The sequence below is a fragment of the Vitis riparia genome, chromosome 3, assembly GCF_004353265.1.
Source record: "Vitis riparia cultivar Riparia Gloire de Montpellier isolate 1030 chromosome 3, EGFV_Vit.rip_1.0, whole genome shotgun sequence".
Classification (NCBI taxonomy): domain Eukaryota; kingdom Viridiplantae; phylum Streptophyta; class Magnoliopsida; order Vitales; family Vitaceae; genus Vitis; species Vitis riparia.
In genome coordinates, this window is record NC_048433.1 from 6875665 (window position 1) to 6900974 (window position 25310).

The following is a 25310-nucleotide window of genomic DNA, read 5'->3' on the forward strand; positions in this document are numbered from 1 at the left end:
TTGAAGAATGAAATACAATCCATTTTGGGAAGAATCCCTTTAAAATTCTCTTGCTCCAAGCTATTCTCATTTTTGTGGCACCTTGAATGGATGGTCAAAATCCATTAGCTTGGTTGAGAATGGATACTTTGCCACTATTCAACCATTTTTGTCACGTGCATTTTGTCACAAGATTCAACCTTGGGATTGTTATGAAGTATGCACTCGGACGAGAAGCCGATTGATTAAGAAATAATTGATATTTTTAGTTAATTTTCTGATTTTATTATTACATGCTAACGGCATTAGTATTAATTATTGAAGAGCCGTAAAAGTCAAAGCAATTTGGCACGTGTGATTATTGGGTTGGATTTGGGGAATGAAGATTCAAGGAGTTGACTTTGCTATCATTCTGTTGGCCAACAAGAATAAGGTGGGCTCCTAGAATGGATGGCATTGTCAACGTGGATTTGCATTGTGGAAAATTCGTATCTTTCCTTATAAATTCAATAGTAGTATTAAATTTGATAGTGTATAAGGTTTGACTATGTAACAATCTGTTTACAATTTTTTCACATACTAGCAACTCCACACAGAGCAACAACCGCTGGAATTGGACTGAAGGGTACTAATCTTCTAGACTTTCTCAATCGGTGCAACTCCTCCATTACTTACTCACAAATGGACATGTAGTTCAGATTGGACAACATCAATATCCCCATATTAACTTGGATATAATATAAGTGAACATATTATGTTATATATATTAAACAATACTTATAATAAATATATTTTAATCATAAATTTAATTTTACAATAACAAAATTTAATTTTACAAAATAAGTAATATAAAAAAATCGATAAGAAAATAAAGTAATGATATATCCTATGTATTAGTTTAGGATTAACATATCTCATATATAGAAGGGATATATCCCGACTTTAATTTTATCTCATTGTTGATTGAACATAAAATAGAATTGTAATAAGATAACTTATCCTATTTTATCACTTACCAAACATGGAATTATATATAATATTATTTTATCTTATTTTATCTCATATTATTTTTTATTAACAAAACATAACTTTATTTTATCTTATCTTATCTCATATTATGTCCAATCAACAAAACATAGCTTAAATGGCAAACACAATCTCTATAATTTCTCTCACCCTTATCCCAACCAAATTTTAAGTGAATTTGGACAATCTTTTTGTAATTTAGAAAAAAAATAACCCAAATTTAATTTGGGTTCAACTTTGATTAGGATATTAAACAACATGAGCCTAACAAGAAACTCAACTAAGTATTTAATAATTATAATTATATAACACTCAATTCTTTTTAATAATAGGGAAAAGTAGGATTTGATTTCCTAATATAAAAATATTTGAAAAAAAACCTCCCAATTTTTTTAAATTAGTATTATATTCATTTATTTAAAATTAATTTGAAATATTTGCATTTTTTTAATGAATAATCCGATTATTTCCAAAAATATCATTTTACTTGTCATGTTTTTCAAATCAATTCACAAATAGACTCATTTATATAGATATTTGTTTTTATAGATATTTTATTATTATTATTATTACTGCTATTATTTGAATATTTTTTTCTAGAAATAAACAATTTGTAGGATTCTTATTTTAGTTTTCTAAAAGTTTAAGAAATATTTTACAAAAAAAATCCTATTTAAATAGGATTAATATTTTTTTTTTATTTTCTAAAATTTTAAAAGGAAATATTGTCAAACAAATATTATTTAATCATAGTTATTAATTCAAAAAGTAATAATATGGTTTATTAAATAATAAATAATAAATAATAAATAATAAATTTAATAATATATAATTATTTTGATCATGATGAATTTATTTAATATAAAATAATTATTTATTTATTTATTTTTATATTATATCAAAGTAAAATCATATTGTAAAATATTTTATATTTGAAAAACTCTTACAACAATTTTTTTTATCTATTATATTAAATAATTATTAATATTATATAATATATACAAATTTATTATATCACAATTTTTTTTAACTTATTAATACTAGAATAAACTCTTTATTTTTTTCAAATTCTTACTTTATAATATTTTTAGAGGAAAAAAAATCCTAAATAATAAAATAAAATAATAATAATAATAATAAAATATTTAAAATGATGGGAAATATCTAAATGGAGGAAACTAATTGTCAATTGATTTGGATGACATGACAAGTAAGGGGAATAGTTGGATAATTCGTTAAAAAGTATATGTATTTTAAATTATTTTTAAATAAATGAAGATAATATTGATTTAAAATTTTGAAATTTTTTCCATATATTTTCTTATTAGTTAATCAAATCTCACGTTTCAAAAAAAGAAAAAATATACATATTCTAAAAAATTAGGACTTATTTGGTAATTGTTTATTAGAATAGTTTTTTGTTCTTTAGAAAAAATCACTTTGACAATAAAAAATTATTTTTTGTTTTTTGTTTTTAAAAACAAAAAAAAATTTAGAAAACATCTTTTAAATATTTTATGTTGTTTTCATTTGTTTTTTTTTTTAAGAGATTTTAAAAATAATTATATAAACATATATAGTGCTTAAAAATGAAATACTAGACATAAAAATTATTTTTAAAATATATTTAAAAATATTAAAAATAAGTTAAAAATATTTTAAGTTTTCAAACAAATTTTAACTTTACAAAAATCAGATAATAATTTTTAAAAATTGTTAAAATTATTTTTCAGATCAGTTTTGAACACAATTACCAAATAAACTATTTTTTTTTTCATTTTTAATAAATAAATAAATAATGTCCGGGAAGTAGTAGAGCCGGCCTGAGTAATATCACTTTCCAGTTTCCAGCCCCGCCCTTCCACCGGCGGTCTGCAGAAACAGTCGCCGTCCTACTCATCTCATGGCAATCTCATCAATATTCGACGGCGGAGAGCTCAGAAGGCAGTTTCACAGTGCCGGAATAAACCCTAACTTCATCCCTTTCATTTGGAAGTACGTGGTTCAAAACCCTAACTGCGATTGGGATGACATTCCTTCGTTGCCTTCCGCTGCATACCCTCTCCTTCGGTCACACTTCAAACCCTCTACTTCCAGTCTCCACACCGTCATCGATTCGTCCGACAATGTGACCACCAAACTCCTCATCAAGTTGCAGGTTCTCGCCTTTTATGATCCAGGGTTTATGGATAAGATCGTCATTCATAATTCTCCATTTGATGATTTTAATTTTATTTATTTTTAATTATCTTGTGATTCTGATTATGGCGAAGACGTAAAATATGAGTTAATTTTGGTTTTGTGTGGAACTGAGTTTATTTTGACAATGGGGTTTTTTTTTTTTTTTTTTTTTTTTTAATTAGGTAATTTTATGAACTCACTCCACTTTGTCATTGCTCTAACACAAACGGGCAGTGGATGAAAATATGGTGTGCACATTCTCCTCTCCAAAAGCTTAGACACAGCAAGAGCCCTCTATAAGGCCTCTTGGGCTGAAGTAAATAATTTTTGTTGACCTTTTTATTAGCCACCAACCAAGCAAAGGCCTGAACTTTTATGGGGTTTTAGAATTTCTCAATCAGCTTGTTTAGAGGAGAGGAGAAGGTGAATCCACATTTAAAAGGGGTTGGGAGAAATATTTATAGGAAAAGAAACCGCAAGGCCCCAAGGTCCAACTTCTTTCATCAGGGTAGGAAGGGGAGAAGAAAAATACTGTACACAGGATTTGAGTGCCTTCTTTCCTTCACTTTTTGCCATTGCCACTGCAAAGGTTCTTGGGTTTCGGATTTGTGAGAGGAGACGGGTGTAGGAGGGCATTTTTTTTTAATAGGTAAAACAAAGAATATATATTAAAAGGAAACACCAAACAATGTCTCAAAGCATATAGGAAGTATACACCGACCACCAAAAGGCTCAACCAAGTGAGGGAGGGAGAGAACAAAAAACATCACCTGTCCTCATTTAGAACCTAGCCAATCGATAAAGCTAAATAGAGAAGTAGGGTCCACATCTACAGACACCTTAGACCAAGACCACAGATTATGAACAAAAGAGTTTTTTATCCTTTGGATTGAAAACTCTGGATTATCAAAAGGAAGCATGTTCCGCTCCTTCCAAATAGTCCAAAAGATACATAATGGGGTAGCCTTCCTAGACTTTTTACGAACTTTACCCATAAAGGACCAATGCCACCCAAGGAGTGTCTTTTAACTGAAAAGGAAAGAACCTAAGACACTCCAAAGAGAGTAAAAAGCAGTTGCCAAAGAATCCTTATCTTTGCATAGTGGAGAAGAATGTGATCAACAGTTTCTTCTTCAAAGTGACAAGGAAAAAAAATTGTTTGCCAAAGAAAACCTCCTTCTCTGGACTTGATCCAAACTTAAGGCTTTTCCCCATGTCGCCTTCCAAGCAAAAAAAGCCACCTTGGGTGGCATGCAAGAACTCCAAATGATGCTCTATGAGAACAATAAAAGGTCATTGGGCTTCAAAATGGAATTGAGGGATTTGACTGAAAAATTTCCACTCTTCAAAACTATCCAAATCACCATGTCTTCCTCATTCCTATACGCCCTTTTTGCTTGAAATTTCAGCAAAAAACGCTCCACACTTTGCAACTCCCAATCATTAAACAACTTAGAGAAGCGAGGAACCCATCCACCCCCTTTGCCCTTTGACTATTGAGTTTCAAACATCCACCACCTATGCATCCTTAGAAACAACTAGGGCAAATAAGGAGGGGAAGTAAACACAAAGCGGTTTGTCTCCACACCATTTGTCATTCCAAAATCTCACTCTTTGACCATTACCCACTGAGAAAGATATTCTACTGTTCAAAAGATCTCAATCCTTTCTTATGGATTTCCAAAGGTGAACACCATGCCCATCCCTCACCTCACAAGGAGGGCATTAGATGTCTTGTTTCATAAGGTCTTTCCATGATTGGGTGTTGGACCCCTTTGCCCTTTGACTATTGAGTTTCAAACATCCACCACCTATGCATCCTTAGAAACAACTGGGGCAAATAAGGAGGGGAAGTAAACACAAAGCGGTTCGTCTCCACACCATTTGTCCTTCCAAAATCTCACTCTTTGACCATTACCCATTGAGAAAGATATTATGTTGTTCAAAAGATCTCAATCCTTTCTTATGGATTTCCAAAGGCGAACACCATGCCCATCCCTCACCTCACAAGGAGGGCATTAGATGTCTTGTTTCATAAGGTCTTTCCATGATTGGGTGTTGGACCCCTTTGCCCTTTGACTATTGAGTTTCAAACATCCACCACCAATGCATCCTTAGAAACAACTGGGGCAAATAAGGAGGGGAAGTAAACACAAAGCGGTTCGTCTCCACACCATTTGTCCTTCTGAAATCTCACTCTTTGACCATTACCCATTGAGAAAGATATTTTGCTGTTCAAAAGATCTCAATCCTTTCTTATGGATTTCCAAAGGCGAACATCATGCCCATCCCTCACCTCACAAGGAGGGCGTTAGATGTCTTGTTTCATAAGGTCTTTCCATGATTGGGTGTTGGATGCTGGAGAGGCTTTCCTCTTGAAGCTTCAAGAGAAATCAGTGTGGAGGGACAAGGGGGATGGCTTATTCTAGCTCGAGCAGGATGGAAAATTTTCAGTGAAGGGTTTCTATTCTTACATGGAGCTAGATAGAGATAATAACTTCCCTGTGAAGGTAATTTGGAATCCTTAAGTCTATAAAAAAAAAAAAAAATTGGAATCCTTAATTATCGACAAAGTGAGTTTGATTGGAAGCAACTTGGGGAAAGATTTTGACTTCAAACCACTTAAATAGAAGGGGCTAGACGTTGGCAAATAGATGCTTTCTGTTTAGGATTGAAGAAGAATCTGCTAAGAACATCCTTCTTTATTGTGCTACAATAAGGACATTGTGGTACCTGATTTTTTTTTGTAAGGAAAAAAATGCTAATATATTAAAATGTGTCAAAAGACGACACACCAAAGTACATGTGACGCATACAAATAATGCCTAAAAGCTCATTGAACAAGAGAGAACACAAAAAACAACACCCTCCCTTAACAAGAATCCAATCACTCTACAAAATTGTTGTGGTACCTATTTTTTTATTGGTCCGCATAGCATGGGTGATGCCTTCTATAGTTCATGAGACCATTTTAAGTTAGCAGGGGACTTTTATAGGAAAGAAAAGAGAGAAGGCATGCAGAGCTGCTCCATTGTGCTTTTTCTAGACCATTTAGGAGGAGGGAAATATTGGATCATTTGAAAATGTAGAGTATTTGGATCTGATTATCAAAAACTTGTTCTTGCGTTTCTTTTTGTATGGGGCTAGGTCATTTGTAGATGGGGAATCATGCATGAAAGAGTAAACTAGCTATGGGAAGACTATATCTCAACAGGGAATAGAGGTGATGGAAAAGATGGCTTAAGAGCTGATCTCCCATCATATATCCTCCCAAAAATAAATATTGGACCTATCACCTGGAACAAAACAAACACAAATGAAGCTTGGTAACTTGGGTTGTTGATGCACATTCTAACTACAATATTCACATCCTGCCCATTACGAATTCTCTTGCATACTTTCATCTTGTGTAGTCTGAAAATTGGTTAATTCAAAACACCGACCTTTTTTGCATTGCAAATTCTTAGTCATAGGTGTGTACAAGATGTGCGGTTGTGGAGTTTCACTTGATAGTTTTATATGATTAATATCCATAGATAGCTCATATTTAAAATTCACTTCCACTCTCTTGAAGCAGTGTTTCTTTTTTTCTTGTCAATTGATAGACTTTGCTTTGGTAGCCTTTTTCATATAAAAGTGTGAGTTGGGCTCTTTGTTGATGTGTGTTCCATGTCATTTTTACCAGAATGGATCTTTTGTAGAAGCTGTAATTATGAGGTATGACACACGTTTAGGGAAGTATGGTGGAAAACCTCGTCCTGGAGGTCCAAGGTCAACCTTGTGCATATCATCTCAGGTATCATATTTTCCCTTCCTCTATTACATGGCAAGAAGTACTCCTTATCATTTGGACATTGTTGCTTACATTAAACCAAGGCCAGAAATATGCTATTTTGGTGAGATTTGAATCACTTCTCATGTCATTTTCATGGCTGGAAGGTTTGCCCTGGTCCATACCTGAGGCATCTTTATGAAAGGAATGTAGAGAATAATATTGGTTTTCAATGACACTCAATTTTTTATTGCATTTGATATTCAAAACCAAGACAATTTTTTAGTCATGTTTTATTGATTTCAGCTAATGGAACTTCCATGTCCTTTTCTTTGTTGTCATTGGAGTTCTGTCTTCACCTGCCACTTATGAGTTACGAATTTGAGTCAGTTTCTTGTACAGATATTTGATTCCACTTGCCTTTTTCCTTTTGTTACAGGTGGGTTGTAAAATGGGCTGCAAATTCTGTGCAACTGGAAGCATGGGATTTAAAAGCAATCTATCCTCAGGAGAAATCGTGGAACAATTAGTGCATGCTTCTCACTTTTCGCAAATACGGAATGTTGTGTTCATGGTAATGACCTTTTTCTTCTTGTTGTTGTCGTGTGTGTGCGGATCTGGGGGTATTGAGGGGTGAAGGTTGTGAAATCATCAATTTATTTTCAGTGTTCATTTTTGACAGTGTTTCTCAAATGAAATGATTCCAACTCTGAATTTGGATAAATCCAGCTATTTTTGGCTTGAGTCCAGAACTTCGTGTTGACTAATTTCCAGAATGCCACTTTGAAGCCATTTTATTCACTTGATAAGTGGGTTTGTAGTTGATCCTCACAAGAAATATCAGAAAAAGTAAAATAAATTTTCTAGAAGCTTGAAATATTATATCTTATTGTTATGTTATGTTATTTATTTATTTATTTTGAAAAAAAACTAACAAACAAACAAATTTAAAACCGCAAACTGATGGAAGCCTTTATGGTATTTGACCAAGCTTGCTCATTATTTTTTAATATTTAATTTTCTTGAACTTCTGCCGGAAGCTAGTAGGTTTTGGAATTAGAAATGTTACCATGTGTGAGCACTTGAACCAATCTCTAGATATTGGAATAAAAAATGCTACTATATATAAGCAGTAGAAACAAGGCAGAAGAGCTCTCTGCATCTCAGCTTCTGTGGCATGTACATTGCCACAATGATTCTTATGCTTAATAATTGGAACTAAATTTCCCATGCTACTGTCTCAATATACTTTCTATGATTATTATATTTACATTACGATCAGAAATGAGGATATAGTTCTTCCATTTTCTACCCTTCCTCCTCATTGTGCATGCCATAGTTTTTCTGATAGAAACCTTACCTAATGCCTTCAACTATAAGTCTGTAAGCCTTCAAATATAAGTCTAGAACTACTTTGGCCCCAAATATCCTTAAAATTGTTTGTCCTTTCCTTGATTATTCATTTTGTGGGCAGGGAATGGGAGAACCACTGAATAACTATTCTGCCTTAGTGGAAGCTATCCATATCATGCAAGGATCTCCATTTCAGCTATCACCAAAGAAAATCACTGTATCAACGGTATACACTGCAAACTCATGATATGCCTAAGCCTAACCTTCTTTTGATTTTCCATGAAAATTATATACCTGTTGGATCATTTTATTTTATTTTTGTCGAAGGTCTTTTAGTTGTTAATTTTTTCTAAATTGACTAGAAATCATTATCCTGCTTGCTCATGTAGCAGAAATCTTGTCATTGACCATCGTACCATGACTTATAAGCGGTATCATAAAGTTGCCCTATTTTCCTGATCAACAAGGACATGTCTTCCACAATATTTACTGTAATTTCAAAGTATTATTCATAGATATTATAACATTTTTACTGCCCTTGGACTGTATGCCACTACCACCTTGGAAGCTATAAATTGACCTGAGAATTCTATGTGGGTTTGGATGATGGAAAGTGGAAAAGCAGAATAAGTTCGTTGATTAATTGTATGAAATAATGAAGGCGGCAAGGTCTAGGTTAGATAAAAAGATGACTACAGCTGTTGCAAAAGTGCATCTCTCTTTCATTCATATGTTAAATGGAAAGAAGCTGTATAATTTCAGAATTTATAAACCTGAAGAGCAATTGAGTGATGTGTTCTTGTGTGTCTTTGCCTTAAAATCATTATTGGAAGGGAGTGGGGAGTTTACTTGGTTGTCTTTGAGTTTGTTTTGAGTCAAGCATCCTAGGAGAATAATTTATCAAATAATTTTGTTTCATTAAAAGACATTATAGGAGTGGATAGGATGTTTTATAGTCTCCTCTTTATCCATGGCCTCTAAGTTCCTTTTCTTTTTCACCTGTTTTGGATGGAATGGAAAAAGTGGAGTTTTTTTTTTTCAGAAAATTGGCAAGGTTATATAGCTTAGATTTCCACTTGTATATTAGTTTTTTTTTCTTTTCTAATTTTGATCAGACTGTTAGTTGTTTTCATGCCATGTTAGCATGAAGAAAAAAAATCACAATCCACCATTTGAAAGGCAGCTTCATTTGATGATTTTTAGTCTTCTGGTTACAACATTAGTTTCGTGGAAAATTAAAAAAAAAGAAAAAAACTTTGACTGTCCATAGTTTGAGTTCTGAGGTCAAAGACCAAAATCATCAGATGGAGCTGAATTTCAGTGTGCTTGATGTAGTACTAAATGAGACATCAGTTTATGGATATCATCCTTTTCTTGATGTTGAAATGGCATGGTGTTAGTGGGAACCTAAGGTGAGATCCCTTCTTCTCCCTGAACTTGGGTTTCTTCCTTTGAACTTATTTTGTTCTCTTTTTCCCTTTCTCTATGTCCTACCAGAAAAGTTATACCTGTGTACTTTTGAGGATAATTTCAAGCTGCCTAAAAAATTTAGAATAACCCATGAATATTACTCAGGTGAAGGCTACTCCTACACTAAAAGCATACTGGTTGAATTCAATCTTCTTCAGGTAGGGATTATTCACGCTATCAACAAGCTCCAAAGTGATCTACCAAATTTGAACTTGGCAGTATCACTGCATGCACCAGTTCAAGATATCCGTTGTCAGATAATGCCTGCAGCTCGAGCTTTTCCTTTGGAAAAGCTCATGGATGCCCTGCGGACCTATCAAACAAATAGGTGAAGATTAGATCTACATCACTGATCTGCAGAAAAATCCTTTTAACTTGCATTTTTCTCTCTTTTCCAGTCATTTTTAGAGTCCCGACATCTCATTTTTAGTTGGATTTTCAGTGGACAGAAAATCTTTATTGAGTACATAATGCTTGATGAGGTGAATGATGAAGAGCAACATGCTCACCAGCTCGGGAAATTGCTGGAGACATTTCAAGTGGTAAGATCTATATTTCAAATTACTGCATGCAGAAACTCTGCTTCATCATGCTTTTGCTATGAAGTATGAGTCAGTGCATATTTTTCAATATGTGGATTACTGGTTAGTTAAACAGATTTTTAAATATGTGGGAAGTAATTAGTTGTTTGTATGGCCCACAGAGTGGATTTCATAGTCAAATAACTTATCCAACAGAGACAAAGGATGACAAACCATAATGTTGACACTTGCTAAATTTTTGGGCAACAGGTTTTATAGTTAATCTCAGGTTTAGGGTTATTACGTTGAAGCTGCAGATTTAGCTTAGGATATTAAGCAGTGACTCCCAAAGCCCTAATGATTTGCAGACTTTTCTTATGGAATTTAAGGTAGTGTTGGAAATGGGCACAAGCACGGACCAGATCTAAAGTTGCCTCCATCTTGAACTTAACCCATTTATAATCAAGTTGAAGAACCTCTCTCTGCATTATTTATTTATTTTTTTAAATTGAATTATTATTTTTTTAATTAAGTAAAGATATGAGAATTCTCAAAGGAGGCAAACCCTTGTACTCAGGAGTTTACAAAGGGGGTGAACCCTTTATAGTCAGGGGTGTACAATGAGCACCTAGGAGCAAGAAAACCAAAAGAAAAGACCAGGGCAAAAAAGAGCCCTGAGCACGGATAGCAGGTTGAAAAGTCTTATGGAGTCAACTCAAATATTTAAAAATGTAAACATATAAGCCATCTATAATCAGGTTGAATTGGGTTAATGTTTGAGTGAAGCCTCTTCCTAGAAGATTTTTTTTTTTTTTATTTAAAAATACAAAATAATAACAATTTAAGAATTAAATATAACTTCTGGAAAAACATTCTAAACCAAATGTAATTCCCTATAAGCTACTACGCCCGCATTATGGAGTTTTGATGTCTTTTGGTTCAGTCTTTCCTTTCTTCCCCTTGGATAATCCCCTGTTTATTCCCCGTGTGCTAGTGTTTGCTCCCTTTTGGCATTTTCTTATAGTACAATTTTTGCGTATTAAAAATATCCGAAATTCATATCTTCTTCTATGTGGTGATTGATGCGGCATAGTTGTCATACATTGTGCCCCATGTTTCCTTCGGAATTTAGCATACAAAAATCTTCCTTTCCAGAATCAGAACTGCTGAGTCTTGTTTTATTCATGACTACTGAATATTACACCATTATCTTGAAAGTGATGAGCTGATCTATTTTTATCGTTCATCAGGCCTATGTTGTATATCATATAGGCAAGTATGGAAGTTGCTATTGCACTGGAAGAATTTGGGGCCATGATGGATGAAACTTGTTAGAAATTAGAACATATGAGAAAACTCTAGGAAGACATTCCAGAATACTCAATTTGATAATCCTCATTTAGAAGGTCTGAAATTTTGGCAGGCCTGAAATGATCTGGCCATACATTGTTCTTTTTTCAAGACATAGTTTTGGGGGGTCTTTGAAATGGAACAGTACTATTTTGGAATCATTACAATAAGCATGCCAAATGCTCACTTTTCCAATTGTATGTGTCATTATTGACTAAAAGAGTCTTATCATTTTTAGCATTGATCCACTCCTAACCTTTTCAGTGGATTGTGTTCCTTTGTGAGCAGGTTGTAAATCTTATACCTTTCAATCCCATTGGCAATCTAAGTTATTTTAAAACCAGTAGCGAACAGAAAGTTGCAAGATTTCAGAAAATTCTTAGAGGTACTTATAACATCCGGACAACAGTACGCAAGCAAATGGGTCAAGACATAAGTGGTGCATGTGGTCAGTTGGTGGTTAATCAACCAGATAAGAGGTCTACGGGAAGTGCTGGTCTCTTAACCGACATTGAAGATTTGCATCTTTGATACAGCAGTTCATTTCAGGTGAGGCAGATTTATTTTTACTGTAGGAAGTATTAACATTAAATTCCAGTTAAACTTGTATGATGGAATAAATTTATCTCTGATCAACACAGGCACCTTCATTCTTTTATTATTGTGTCTATCTATAATCCCAACTATTACTATAGGTTACCGAGAATCTCCTAAATACTTATATCCAATTTTAGGTATATCTTAAGTGTCTAGCAAAAGCCATCCCTGTAAAGAAATGATTAAAATTACGATTGATAAATATTTGGTAATTGTGATGAATTAAAGAGGATGCACATGAACTGCCAACCCTGCACGTCATGAACTTGGCACAATGTGGCACCACACAAGCAAGTGACCCACCTATTGTCGACATCCGTAGATGCACTGGGATTGACCAGGATGATCCATTTGCTTGAACTAAGATGCTAATTGTCAGCAGTTAGTCCATTCTACTTGTTCAAGTTAAATAAAAGTACCTCACCATGTTTATGAAATTTCAATAAGAAGGTTGCAGGTTCAAGTGGTAAGTAGTCAGGTTGGGTTGTGAGAGGTTCCAGGTTTGAGTCCTTTGAGTCCTAGGTAGGGACAAAAAAATGAAAAAAGGAAAAAGAAAAGAAAGAGAGTTTGTATATTAGAAAAAAAAAATTGCAATAAGAAGGTTATTCAATTGTCATTTGGATGCACTTTCTGTTTTATGTCTTCAAAACAAAAACAGAAAATAGGAGTAAATACAAAATATAGGAACTGATATAACTTACCATAAAAAGATCAATGTTTTTAAAAACTGTATAAAAAACTTGAGGTTTTAAAAACGTTTCATCACATGACAATTTAAGAATTTTAAAATTAATTTTGAATAGCATAAGCTAAACTTATACAATTTTGTTTGAGTTCCTACATTTTAAATATTAGTTGTTACTATTTTTTGCTTTTAAAAACAAAGTTTATTCCAATGTCACCTTCTTGTCCAATGAGAATTTGGTGGAAGTCTTATATCTTGATGAAGGATGTTGGCCACATCACCTTTGGAAAAAGTAATTCTTAAAATATATATATATATTGTAGGAATAGATTAGGTTGCAAAATAATTGCCAAAGTAATGCTTTTGGGTCATGTGGATAGTTGTTGTTTTATTTTTTTGTGGCAAAACCAACACTAGTAATTTTGGTTTGAAGCTAATTACAAAATGCTTAGAAACCAACCCAAGCAATGTTGGTTTTAAGATGACTTCAAGATTGCTCTAAAACCAACATTTGCAATTGTGGTTTTAAGGTAAAGTTTAAATTAACACTAAAACCAACATTAGCAATGGTGGTTTTAAGCCAATTGTCAAAATTGTTCTAAAACCAAAATTGGCTTAAAACCACCACTGTTAAATGCGGCTTATATTTGTGCACCAGAATCAACAATACCAATGGTGGCTTTAATAATAGAACCGACTTTGGCTACTGCAGTTTAGTTCATATACTAAGACCAACTTGGCAATGTTGGTTTTTTGCTTTATTCAACTTCAAATTAAAACCAACAATGCTAATTATGGTTTTATGATGAAGTTTAAAAACCAAACACCTCTTGTCCACATGCTTCACATGGATTACTTTTGACAATTATTTTGGATTGACAGTTATTTTGCAATCCAATCTATTCATGAAATATATATATTTTGAAGAAAAGCTACTTTTTCCAAAACCTCTATAATTTGGGTAAGGTTTGTTGGTGGATGAACTGGTATTCTTAATTAGCTATGCCAAGTGTTTGCTCTGTTATTGCTTTAAAGTGAGCAATTCCCCCAAGAAAAATTTTACCTTGTGATTTTTTAGCCAGATTAAAATTCATCTCATCAATTTTCTATTAATTCTTTTATTATCTGTCCCTCAATTCTTTTTTTTTTCTTTTTTCTTTTTCTTTTTCTTTTTCAACTTATGATGGAGGACAGAGGATGAGGTATCTTATCACTAGTATTCCTGCATTTTGGAGTGTTGGAAAGAGCAATTTTGGAATGATTAAAGTCGATAAGGCCTGTGGTTTCTAATTTTGCATGCAGGTTATTGGTGGAGGGAATTGAGCTGAGTTTGGAAGTAGCCCTCAGTTGATGTCGGAAAAAGTTCCAAATGATTTTTCTTCTAATTAAATGAGTGAATTCCCATAAAATTAGGGCTTTTTTGTAAACTAGTAGGATCAGAGGGCAGAGAGACTATTCGTGACAGTTCTTTGTTCATAATATGTGGTCACTGAGGTTTCACTTGTTTGATCAGAAACTGAAATAAAAAAAAAAAAAAAAGGTGGGGGGGATCAAACATTGAGATTGAATATTGCTCTGATTGTAATTTTAAGTCTGTGCCCCCCATAAGGGCCATACAGAAAAGTAATTAAAGCGACTTTCTTTCTACTATAATACTACTTCTGCTTGGTCTCATACGCATCTTCTGCACTTCTCTTCTTTCAGAGCCTGTTGAATACTGTCATGAAACAGTATTTTCCATTGACACTCATGATGATAAACTCAATAAATTGACAGCATGAAACAGAATTACTACAAATTTTCTGGTCCTGCAGAGGAAGCTTCAAGCTATATTAATCATGGGTTAGGGACAGGAACTGACGTCCATAAGATTCACTCTCCTATTGTGCCTCAGTGGCTCAGTTTCGAACCCTACTTGAGGAAATTTGATTGATTCTGAAGTACAACCTTCTGGACAACCAGTGCATCTATGGCATCAAACATGTACCTGGATAGATGGGTCAATAGATGGGGAACAATTGTAAATCAAAATTCTTCAATTCATTTAGACTCCTTTTACAATATCATTCATGAACAAAAAGTACAAGCAACCTTTTCATAAAAGAAAATGTCTTGAGATGTCTAAGGGGAAAACTGTGTTGGCTGAGAATTTGAACAAACCCAACAGGGATTTGCTATGAAGATCTAGAGGCTGAAGGACATCCTCAAGCAACTTCAATCTTAGGAAGCCAACAGTGCTTCCACCTTTGCAATCTGCTCCTCTTCCTTCTTTCTGACTGGACTCCTGTTAGCCTCATCAAAAAGGTCATGCTTCCACTTTTCGACTCGGACATCACCTGATCTTTGCCCTTGCCTTCCACCAAACCTATCCCTTTCCCTATAATTGCCACCACCACGGCCACTTCCATACCTTGGTGCAGGGCCACCACTCCTCTGTGCTTCTCCCCGGTAGGGCAATGCCCCATCTCCAGAAAATGGCTTTTCCGGTCTGCCTAAGTGACGGGGGTTACGGCCTCCTCTTTCACTTAGCATGGAGCGGTCAGGATGGCTTGGCTTAACAGCCTCTGTTGCCGCTTTGTCAGCAATTTCATGGTCCACAGGGATCTTCTTCTCCCTAAATGCAGGCCTCTTCCTTGCAGGTGGATGTGGATTGGACTCCATCTCAAAGAATCCATCATGGCGCCAAACACGGTTTTTGTCACTGCCCTGAGCTTCAGATTTTTCATCCCTTTTCTGTGTATCATCAGTCACTGTCTTGTTTGTTGCCTTTTCACGATGCTGATCCTTTGAATCCCTATCACCATGCTGATCCGTCGGGTCCCTATCACCATGCTGATCCTTGGAGTCCCCCCACCATCCGCGCTCTTCAAAAGAAAAGGGGAGAATAACACTTGTCATAGGAAAGAATGCTAAAGTTTCAAGATTTTTAGTAGATGCTTAGGTCTTGAACTTTGCAATTAGTACAAAACAGGATAACAAAGAGAAAGTTCATATTCACATGATGAAAAGATCTTTGCACCTAATAACTTTCTAATCAAAAGGTATTACGATATCCAATTCAGAAAAATAGGACAAATATCATTCATAATCAAAATTCAATTATCATACAGCTAAAAGGGAAGGAAATAATAAGAAACCCTTTAAGCTTCCAATATTCAGATCCTAAGGCCAACTGAAGAACCTAATTCCAAATCCCTTTGTTGCAAAACAAACCATGAACATGGAGACATTGATTGCTCAACCACACTCATGACTGAACAACAGATGTATGAGGCATTAATGGAGAGAATCATGGTAGAATTGGAAAGATGTTCTGAGAAGCCGACTAGAGTTTTAATGAAAGGAATAAACTGGTTAATTTTTTAAACGTTTAAGTTTACCAGATTTAAGAACATATGATTTCCACAATTAAAAGGACTTCTACTAAATGACATCTTAAACTTTCATATGGATAGGTTTTCATTAACAAAATAAAGGATTCTTTAATAGTTCACAGGTAGATACAAAAGTTTAACTTCTAAATTGGTAATACTATATAGTAAAAAATGTGCATGTTCATGAAATAAGTACATGTCCCCATGTTTAAATGTGTAATGTACACACCAACCCACCCACACACCTATATCATCCCGTTCTAATATCCAATCACAAAAACCTATCCTACATGTATAATTAGGGATCATTAGAGAACTAAAGGGTTAATTTTTATTTATTTTTAAATAGGAATGAAGTTGCCACTTGAAAAATTATTACAAATCAAGAGCCATTTGTATAGAAAATGTTTCTATGCTGGATTGATGTGAATCACAACATACACACACACATTAAAACAGGTGAAGCAAAAATTAATAACAAAAATAACAGTTGTAGCTCTAATCAGGAAAAAAAAAAAGTTCTAATAGTATTGCCATCATAATAGTAGTGATAATAGTATAAATAATGACTTGAAATAAATAAACTCTCACAAAAAATATAAATAGGTACTTACCAGTATTTGCTCTGTGACTGAATCTTCGGCCCGCTTGCCTAGAACCATCCCGCTCATCATGCTGTCATAAGACATCCACAGCAAGACTAAAAAGCTTATATACATGGAGGCACTTGAAACCAGGATTGAACAACAATCCCATTAGGAGACCGAGAACAAAGGGTTGACAAACTGATAAAAACCAAGTAATTGAACTCATCAGATATATTGATGGTTGATTCAGCAAATGATCAAGTTTCACATGTGGCAAAAGCTTTTCTATGATAATCCTGTAATTTTTAAATTTTAACTTGGTTTTAGATTTGGTATTTAGCCAATAAGGCAGTTTTCTCTTACCATACCACTAGTGGGATCTATCCTTGCCTAAATAACAACTCAGCACATCTTTCAGAGTGAAACAAAAAAAAAACTAAGTAAAAGATATCCAAAAAAGAGTTTAAAAAATAATCAAGGACAATTATTGCACCTTCCAAATGCACCAAATAAGGAATTGAAAATTCACAACTTCACTTTAATATGATAATGCTTCATGTTAAGCAGTAGAGAATAGTACTTATTCTGCAAGACAGTTAATGATCATATAGTTATAAAATTGGCAGCAATGCTTTAGTGGATTCAAAAGAGGCGTGGGTAGCGGACTGTTGGGAGTTGTTGGGGGAAGAGGGAGGCTGGAATCCCAGTTCTCTAGACCTTTCAATGATTGGGAGGTGGAGGTGGTGGAGAGGTTCCTTTTGACTTTACAAGGAAAGAGGCTAGTCATCAATTTGGAGGATAGGAAAAGAGACTAAGGACAGAAAATTTTCTGTTAAATCCCTTTATAGTGCTCTTGAACCTAGAAGTGCGGTTCTGTTTTTGAGGAACATCATTTGGAGCCCTCGTGTCCCCACTAAGGTGGGTTTTTTTTTTTGCTTGGGAAGCTTCGTGGGGGAAGATTCTAACCTTGGATCAACTCAAAAGGAAGGGGTGGCCCATAGCTAGCAGATGTTTCCTTTGGTGTGCTAAAGAGGAATCCATTGTTTCAAGGCAAGGGTTTTCTGGGAGTTACTATTTAGGTTGTTTGGTGTGATGTGGGTCCTTCCGCTTTCGGCTAGAGATACCCTCCTAGAATGGCATGAATCCTTTGTGGGCAAGAAATGTAGAAAGGTTTGGATGGCAGCTCCACTTTGTTTATTTTGGTCGCTTTGGAAGAAAAGAAATAGGATAGCTTTTGAAAATGAGGAACTTTCAATTGAAAGGATGAAATATTCTTTTTTTGTATGTAATCATTGGTCTTGGTCTAAGTCATGTATAGATGTAGGACTTTTACCTTTAATCAACTTTTTTGATTGGTTGGGTTCTAGATGAGGGCTGGTGAGTTTTTTTATATCCCCTCTTCTTTTTTATTCTTGCGTTTAGGCACCTCTTGTATACTCCCTATATGCTTTGGGTTGCCCTTTAGGCACTCTTTTCTCTTAATATATATTTTTTCTGTGTATTTACCTATCAAAAAATAAATAAAAATAAAAAATTGGCAGCAATTCAGTGTTTCGCTGTTGCAGGTTGAAACAAACTTCTCTGAAAATCTTTGAGATCCAATGTTGATACAGAAGGCAGAGATCATTTATCAGCATACAAGCAAAGATTAACAATCAACTATGAAATAACATAAAGAGATTGAAACTGATGTATATTCACAAATTGACACTACACCTGAAAAAAGGATCGATGTCGCGGTATATCAGAAGAGGGTTTGGTTCTGTCACGAGGTCCACTGGTCTTCTTGTCAGATTCTTTGCCCACAGCCTCCATTTCCTCCTTGGAATCCGATGCCAATGGGGCCTCCAGTGGTAAAGCATCTTGTAATCTGCGGCGATGCTTTTGATCACGGTCCACATGATCTCCATTATTTGTATTAAGACTGCTGGGTATTCTCTCTGTTTCTGGTTTTCCATCCCTCCTAGATCTTTTGGGACTATTAACCAACCAAATGACATATGAGCACCGTAATAACTACAAGCCCATTAAAAAGGAAAGGCTGCTAGAATGTTAGAACACAAGTCATTACTTTTTTTTTTTTTTTGATAGGTATAGAACGCAAGTCATTACCATTCTGATTGAGACATGTCAACAACCTAATTTGAAAAAAGAAACCTATTCATCCAGTACAATAGGCCACAAAATAAACAAGTAATAAATTACACAACTATGAAGAAAGTCATCCAGAATTTTCAAGTTTAACCCCAATGAGATTAGGGTAAAAGGATTGCAGAATGAAGTTATGATGTTTAAATTCATGAAATAAACATGGCTAAGAAACTAATACAACCCGCATTATGTATTCCTGATGGTTTCTTTTCATGGGAAATTAGAGATATATAAATGTGCACCTAACAGAAAGAGGGAGATATATTAATGTTCACCTAACAGAAAGAGGGAAGGCAACCCAAGTACCATTGCTCCAAACAATTTCAAATTGCTATTCATGCCTTCTTTTCTTTTTCTTTGTTTTTGAATTTTTTTTTTCCTTGTTTTCCTCTTTTCTTATTTTCTTACCAAAAAGTTTTTTCTTTATCAACACAAAAATGAAAAGAAATTAAGATAGGAAGCACTTTTCTGGAAGCACATTTGAATTCTATGTTCAAGTCTTTAAGCTAAGACAGTGTCTAGTGTTGTTGTCTCTGTTGCAATGCACATATACTAACAAAGCTACACTATCAAAATGGCTCCAAAATAAGTGAACAACACATTTTGGCTTATTCTAACATAAATAACACATAATAATGGGGAATGGAATTTTGTTATCTCTTCCTCTGTTTTGATCAGATTTTGTAATTGTGGGAAGGATTTCTTATCCTTCTTTTATACTTTTAATCCATTTTAATGAAAACATTGCGTCTATGATCAAAAAGGAAAAAAGAAAAATCTGCATGACCTGGAAGGTCAACTAAAAGACAATCACCGAAGCAGCTAGGATTTTATCCAAAGGTGGTCAATAAGGTGCACAACCCCATCAGCCATTACCGGTACCATATTTTACGAGATCTCAAGGTTATTAGAGACAAAAAAATATATGAAAATTTTGAGGTGGGGGAAAGGGAATCTTTTGTTGTCTGTCGTCAATATCCCAATTCCAATACTATACAACCAACCATCTTCCTTTCCTTTCCCAATTCAAACCTATTTTTCTAAGCTTGGGTTAAAATTTGGGGTAGGATTTGTTTATTTATCATGCTTTTGGTTTTGGATGGATTCTGTGAGTGTTGAATGGGTTCAAAAGTTAGGATGGGCCATGAAATCAGATTGGGTTAAGCCCAAAAGCAAGTAACTGGATTTTACATCTACATAACAATGAATTATTGCCTATTAAATTAAAATCACATTAAATCAAAATACTAACAACTTGCATCTGACACTATGATTGGCGTACATTCAATCAAGAACACATCCCAAGTACGCCAAAAAATATACAAATGGCACCAAAAGGTGGATTGATAAATTATTCAAAACAAAAAACTAACATGCGAAACTGAATTATAAACCAAAAAAATCATATTAAATTGACCTACATTTAATATCTGTTTCAGTAGGATCTTTTACAAATCAAACTACACTAAACAAAGAAAAACCATAAATAACATCTATTCTCTCTAGAACCTTTTGCAAATTAACATGTAAAATTCATAACCACAGTTTGCTAAATCAATCCAATAATTAGAAATTTTTGCTACTATCAATAGACTGAATTAAAATTTTCAAAAAAAAGAAAAAAAAAAAAAAAGCCTTCATGTCAGATTATTTGTAATCAATTTCCAAGACAACCATAAAAGAGTTTGAAATATTAAATAATGCATCTCATATACACTATCTATTGGATTGCTTGAACCCCCAACCAAGACTAATCCAAATTTAATTCATCTTGACATTCTTTTGCCCAAACTTAACCCAATTTGCAAATTGAGTTGCCCAAGTTGGGTAAGGTTGAGCTCCCACAAGTTGCTGCCATAATTGTTGGTACGATGATAACATGGTCAATCTTTAAACACAATATGCAGATGGCACTTTCCATAAAATGTGGAAAGACCTCAGATTTTACATATCTAATGTACCTCTGCCAGGTTGTATTTTTAATAAGATTATCAAGGTATATTTTCACCCAAAGATTTTTATTAGAATTAAAGGCCATACAAGTTGGAGTTCTGAACTAGACAAATCTGCTCCAAATGTGTTTTTCTAATAGGCAGTGAAGACTATTTTGAAAAGCACCTAATAAAGGAGGAAAAGTTGTTTCACGTGTATGCCTATAGCTTAGGTAGGTTAGCAGTTGAAGATCAGAATTCACAAATAAAAGAACACATTTCACAATTGAAATGTTAAACCAAAGACATTAGAGAATTTGAAAAGTCAGAGTTTTGGTTAAAACTGCGGTTTATTTCTTGTTATATGCAAATTCATCAGAGAATAATTACTAAAAACCCTTAAACCAAGTTGATTCAAAGAAAAAAAAAATTCAGATATATGCTGTTGAACTGAGATGCGAAGGCAAAAGCCCACTCCCTGCACCTTCTTATATAAAAAATGCTTATTTGAATAACGAGTTCAAATTCTATAATTAAATGATACATTAATATGAATATACAAGGAAAATAATACATTTACAGTGGAAGCAACAAATATATAAATTTTAAACCTCTATCATGTTCAGATTATAAATGAACTATTTTAGTAAAAGTTCTTAATTTAAATTAAAGACTAATATGAATGTAGTAAGGAAATAGCATAACATAAATTTAAACATTGGAAAATAGCATCCCAAAAAAAATTTATCTATTTCTGCATCTGCATATAATGGGAATGATTCTGGAAAAACTTTTGATCCTGATGGAATCATGAAAATAAAGTCCAGGCTGGCAGCTCCAAACCCCTCCAGGTCATTTTCTATTTAAGAAACCCTGAATCCACAACTGAAAGCATAACCTTCCTCTCAGGACATTTGTTGCATAAGTTTTTAAGAGAAGAAAAAGAAGAAACTAGTTTAGGTTGCATAGGAGCTAGAAAATTGGATTTGATTGGGAATCAAAAATTCCCATCATACCCAAGTAATATTTTGTAGATTTGGGGTCTAAAACATTTAACTTCCTTTCGAATTGATTGGCATATAATGCAACCAAACATCGGAATGTGAACCATAATTTTCAGTTCCAATTTCCAAGGGCCCAACTTCATGCAAGTAATGCGGCCTCAAAAATCACTCTTCCCAGTCCTAATCACATGGCAATTTCATGTGATGATGCATACAACCTAGGATGATTCTCAAAACACTAGGAGCAAGCCCAAGCAAATCATCCCGAAGAAATAAACAAATCCCCACAAAAACACCAAAAACAGATGATAAAAGACAACCAAAATGGGTCATCCTCCACATTCCACTATGGACACATCATAAACAGATGAGCAGACAAGAACGAAGCTTTTCTCCCCCAAACACCTGATCCAGAGAAACCCACTTCGATCTGAAAACTTACCCACAAATTAACCAATGATATAACCAAAAAAGACGAAAAAAAAATTAACAATCCACGCAATATCCACCGTTCGTTGTTCCAATTTTTGGTACACAACACACCCTTTTGCACGTACAATGATAAAACAGTGGAAGAATCATGGGCATACAGAGAAAGACGAAGAGGTACCTGGATTCTCTATCGTACTTGAAACGGTGTCGCTTTGAGTCCGAATCTCGACCTTCTCGTCGAGACATTGCGTCTTCTTCTTCCTTGCAAGATTACAGAAGAAACAACCACGAAGACCTGCACTTTAATAAGGGGGCTTTGCTTGAATGAGATATGATGGTATACAAATTATCACCTTGAGCTTATATAGGAAGGGCGATGAAATGATCCTAGCCATTCAGTCCAATTACTAAATGGAAATGACCAAATCGTAGGGTCTTCTTGTCGATATGATGGAATAGATGAAATTTTTTGAAGAATTTAGCAAAATCACAAGCCAATCCAAACTAACTAAAATTCATCGTATTGATTCAATTTTTAATAATAAAAAATGTCGATTTGATTTGATTTGATGATTTTGAAAACCGAATTTGTCAGTTTGGTTTTTTATTTTCTTATCTATAAAACCAAATCAAAGCGATATTTCAAAACTTATTCATGATTATTTGATATTTGGTAAATATATATATTTTTTAATAGATTATATTAAAGTGATTCATTGTTTTTTATATTATGGTAAAATTAATCTACTTATTCATAATTATTTGATATTTGATAAATATTTTTTTTATATTAGATTATATTAAAGTGATTCATTGTTTTTTATATTATGATAAAATTAATTTTAAATGCATTCAATATATTTTTAATATTAAATCTAAGTTGGTTTCAAATTAATTTTAATAATAATTAGACTTAAGGTATAATATAAACTCAAATTAATTGGTTTTAAACTCAAAACAAACTCGAATTTGTAACTGGATTGAAAACTCAAAAAGGTCATTAAATTGGATCGAAACTAATCCACGAAAATCGAACTAAATAGACCTTAGAAAGTTTGGTTCGATTCGATTTGGTTTTTTCACTTCAAATATGATTGGTTTGATTTCAATCACGTAGAAAACCAATTATATCAATTTGATTCATTTTTCACTTAAAAACTTATCGAACCAACCTTATTTACATCCCTTGAGCCAAGGGGGGAAGTTGAAGGAGCAGGGCATGGATTTGCCACTCTTGGGTTATGGCTCCATCACTGACTTAAGCTTCTGATTTTTATAATATATCATATACTAGTTGGATGACAGATCATTTTCTTTTTTCATCATATATTTGACTCTTGCAACACCTTTTTGTAGGAAGGAGAAAAAGGCAATCCTTGACTTCTCAACTTCTCTCAATTCTTTCAAGCTTTCTATTCAATTCTCAAGTTTTCTACTCAACTCTCAACCTTCCAAGTTTGAGGCTTGAAGCCGTCCAAGTTTTAACATTCAAGTATTAGTGATTTTATTAATTATTATTTTTATTTATTCACTTAAATTTTTATTCATTTAATTTGTTAATTTTAGTCGTAACATAGATATAATTTTTTATTTTATATTCCTTTTTAATATTTACAAATTTGACGAGTTGTCATTTATAACTAATATAAAAAGTTTGTTTAAACCATTTATAAAAATATTTTATTTTATTTTATTTTATTTTTTTATTTCACTTATTTATTAAGATTTATTCATTTTATTTATAATTTTTAAAATTTTTCTTCTCTATAAATTCTATATTATTTTCAATTCAAAAAAATAAAATGGACCCAAATAAAACTATCATGATGATATATATATATATATATATAAGAAAAAGTATATTAAATCATGAAAAGATGATTTTAGAATTATATTTTGAGAAGGGTGATTTTAAAATTTTACTTAGAATTATATTTGGGATTTTACCATCCAACTATCATGAAATTTTCTTCTCTATTATTATTATTATTTTTTTTTCAAAAAATAGATGATAGTATGAGGAAAGAACCCAAAAACAGATATATAAGTTTACTCCAATTTTGAATATTCACATTTGTTCATATGTTATAGATATTTTTAATATTATAATCATGAGGAGTAATTGTAATACTCCATTGATAATAAAATTAGTTTAATATCATGGTAATAAAATATAATTATTTTAAATTTTTTTGACATATGATAATTAATTTTTTTTAAATTTATAAAATTTTTAAAAGAGTCTAAATAAAAATTGTATTTAATTGAAAAATTAATTGTTTTTTTTTCTATTTTTAAAAATAAATAAAAAAAAAGCATCAAAGAGTTTTGTATTTATAAGAGATTTTATCATTTTTTAAATTTTAAAAATAAAAAATAAAAAATAAAAAGGCTTATCCCACCAAGACTTAAAAATTATTTTTTAAAAGTATGAGTTAGGATTTACACTTTACAAGCTTTTTGAAAGGATTGTTTTATTCTTAATTTTTATAAATTATCATAAATTTAGAATAATTCCTCACCCAAACTACTTTTATGACTAATATATATATTTCAAATATTTTATCGTAAAAAAGTTATAAAAATATCTAAATTTCCCTTTAAAAAAAATCCACTAGGCAATAGCACTGGTCAACCCACACCTTCATCACTACTTGTCTTTGGAAGCTTCAACCACTTAATATGATGTGGGTCAAGAGATGGCTCTGCACACATGACCCTGGGTTAAGAATAGGGCTTAATACATCAAGGCAATGTTGCAACAAGCATGTGCACCAAGAGATGAGTTGACACACACTGGGTCGTCTCAACACACACCATTAAGTTGAGTGGCACAGACGGGCTAAACATGATGTGGTACTTGGCATTGAGGAGAGCCTAATAAAAAACTGTGAGAC

General features: G+C 33.2%; 2 protein-coding genes across 2 annotated transcripts; one reads left to right on the forward strand and one right to left on the reverse strand.

Moving 5' to 3' along the window:
• The first annotated feature begins 2840 nt into the window (after positions 1-2840).
• Positions 2841-14583, forward strand: LOC117911149 (dual-specificity RNA methyltransferase RlmN). The gene is made up of 8 exons (XM_034825360.1): positions 2841-3163; positions 6872-6982; positions 7398-7532; positions 8433-8537; positions 9940-10109; positions 10224-10323; positions 11941-12201; positions 14237-14583. The coding sequence occupies exons 1-7, from the start codon at positions 2909-2911 to the stop codon at positions 12181-12183; spliced, it is 1119 nt and encodes a 372-aa protein (XP_034681251.1). The 5' UTR covers positions 2841-2908; the 3' UTR covers positions 12184-12201; positions 14237-14583.
• A 321-nt stretch (positions 14584-14904) lies between these two features.
• Positions 14905-22741, reverse strand: LOC117911150 (zinc finger CCCH domain-containing protein 13). The gene is made up of 4 exons (XM_034825361.1): positions 22592-22741; positions 18612-18873; positions 16923-16983; positions 14905-15798 (listed from the first exon to the last, which is right to left on the reverse strand). Exons 1-4 carry the CDS (start codon positions 22657-22659, stop codon positions 15155-15157), a joined length of 1035 nt encoding a protein of 344 aa, XP_034681252.1. The 5' UTR covers positions 22660-22741; the 3' UTR covers positions 14905-15154.
• Positions 22742-25310: the final 2569 nt, after the last annotated feature.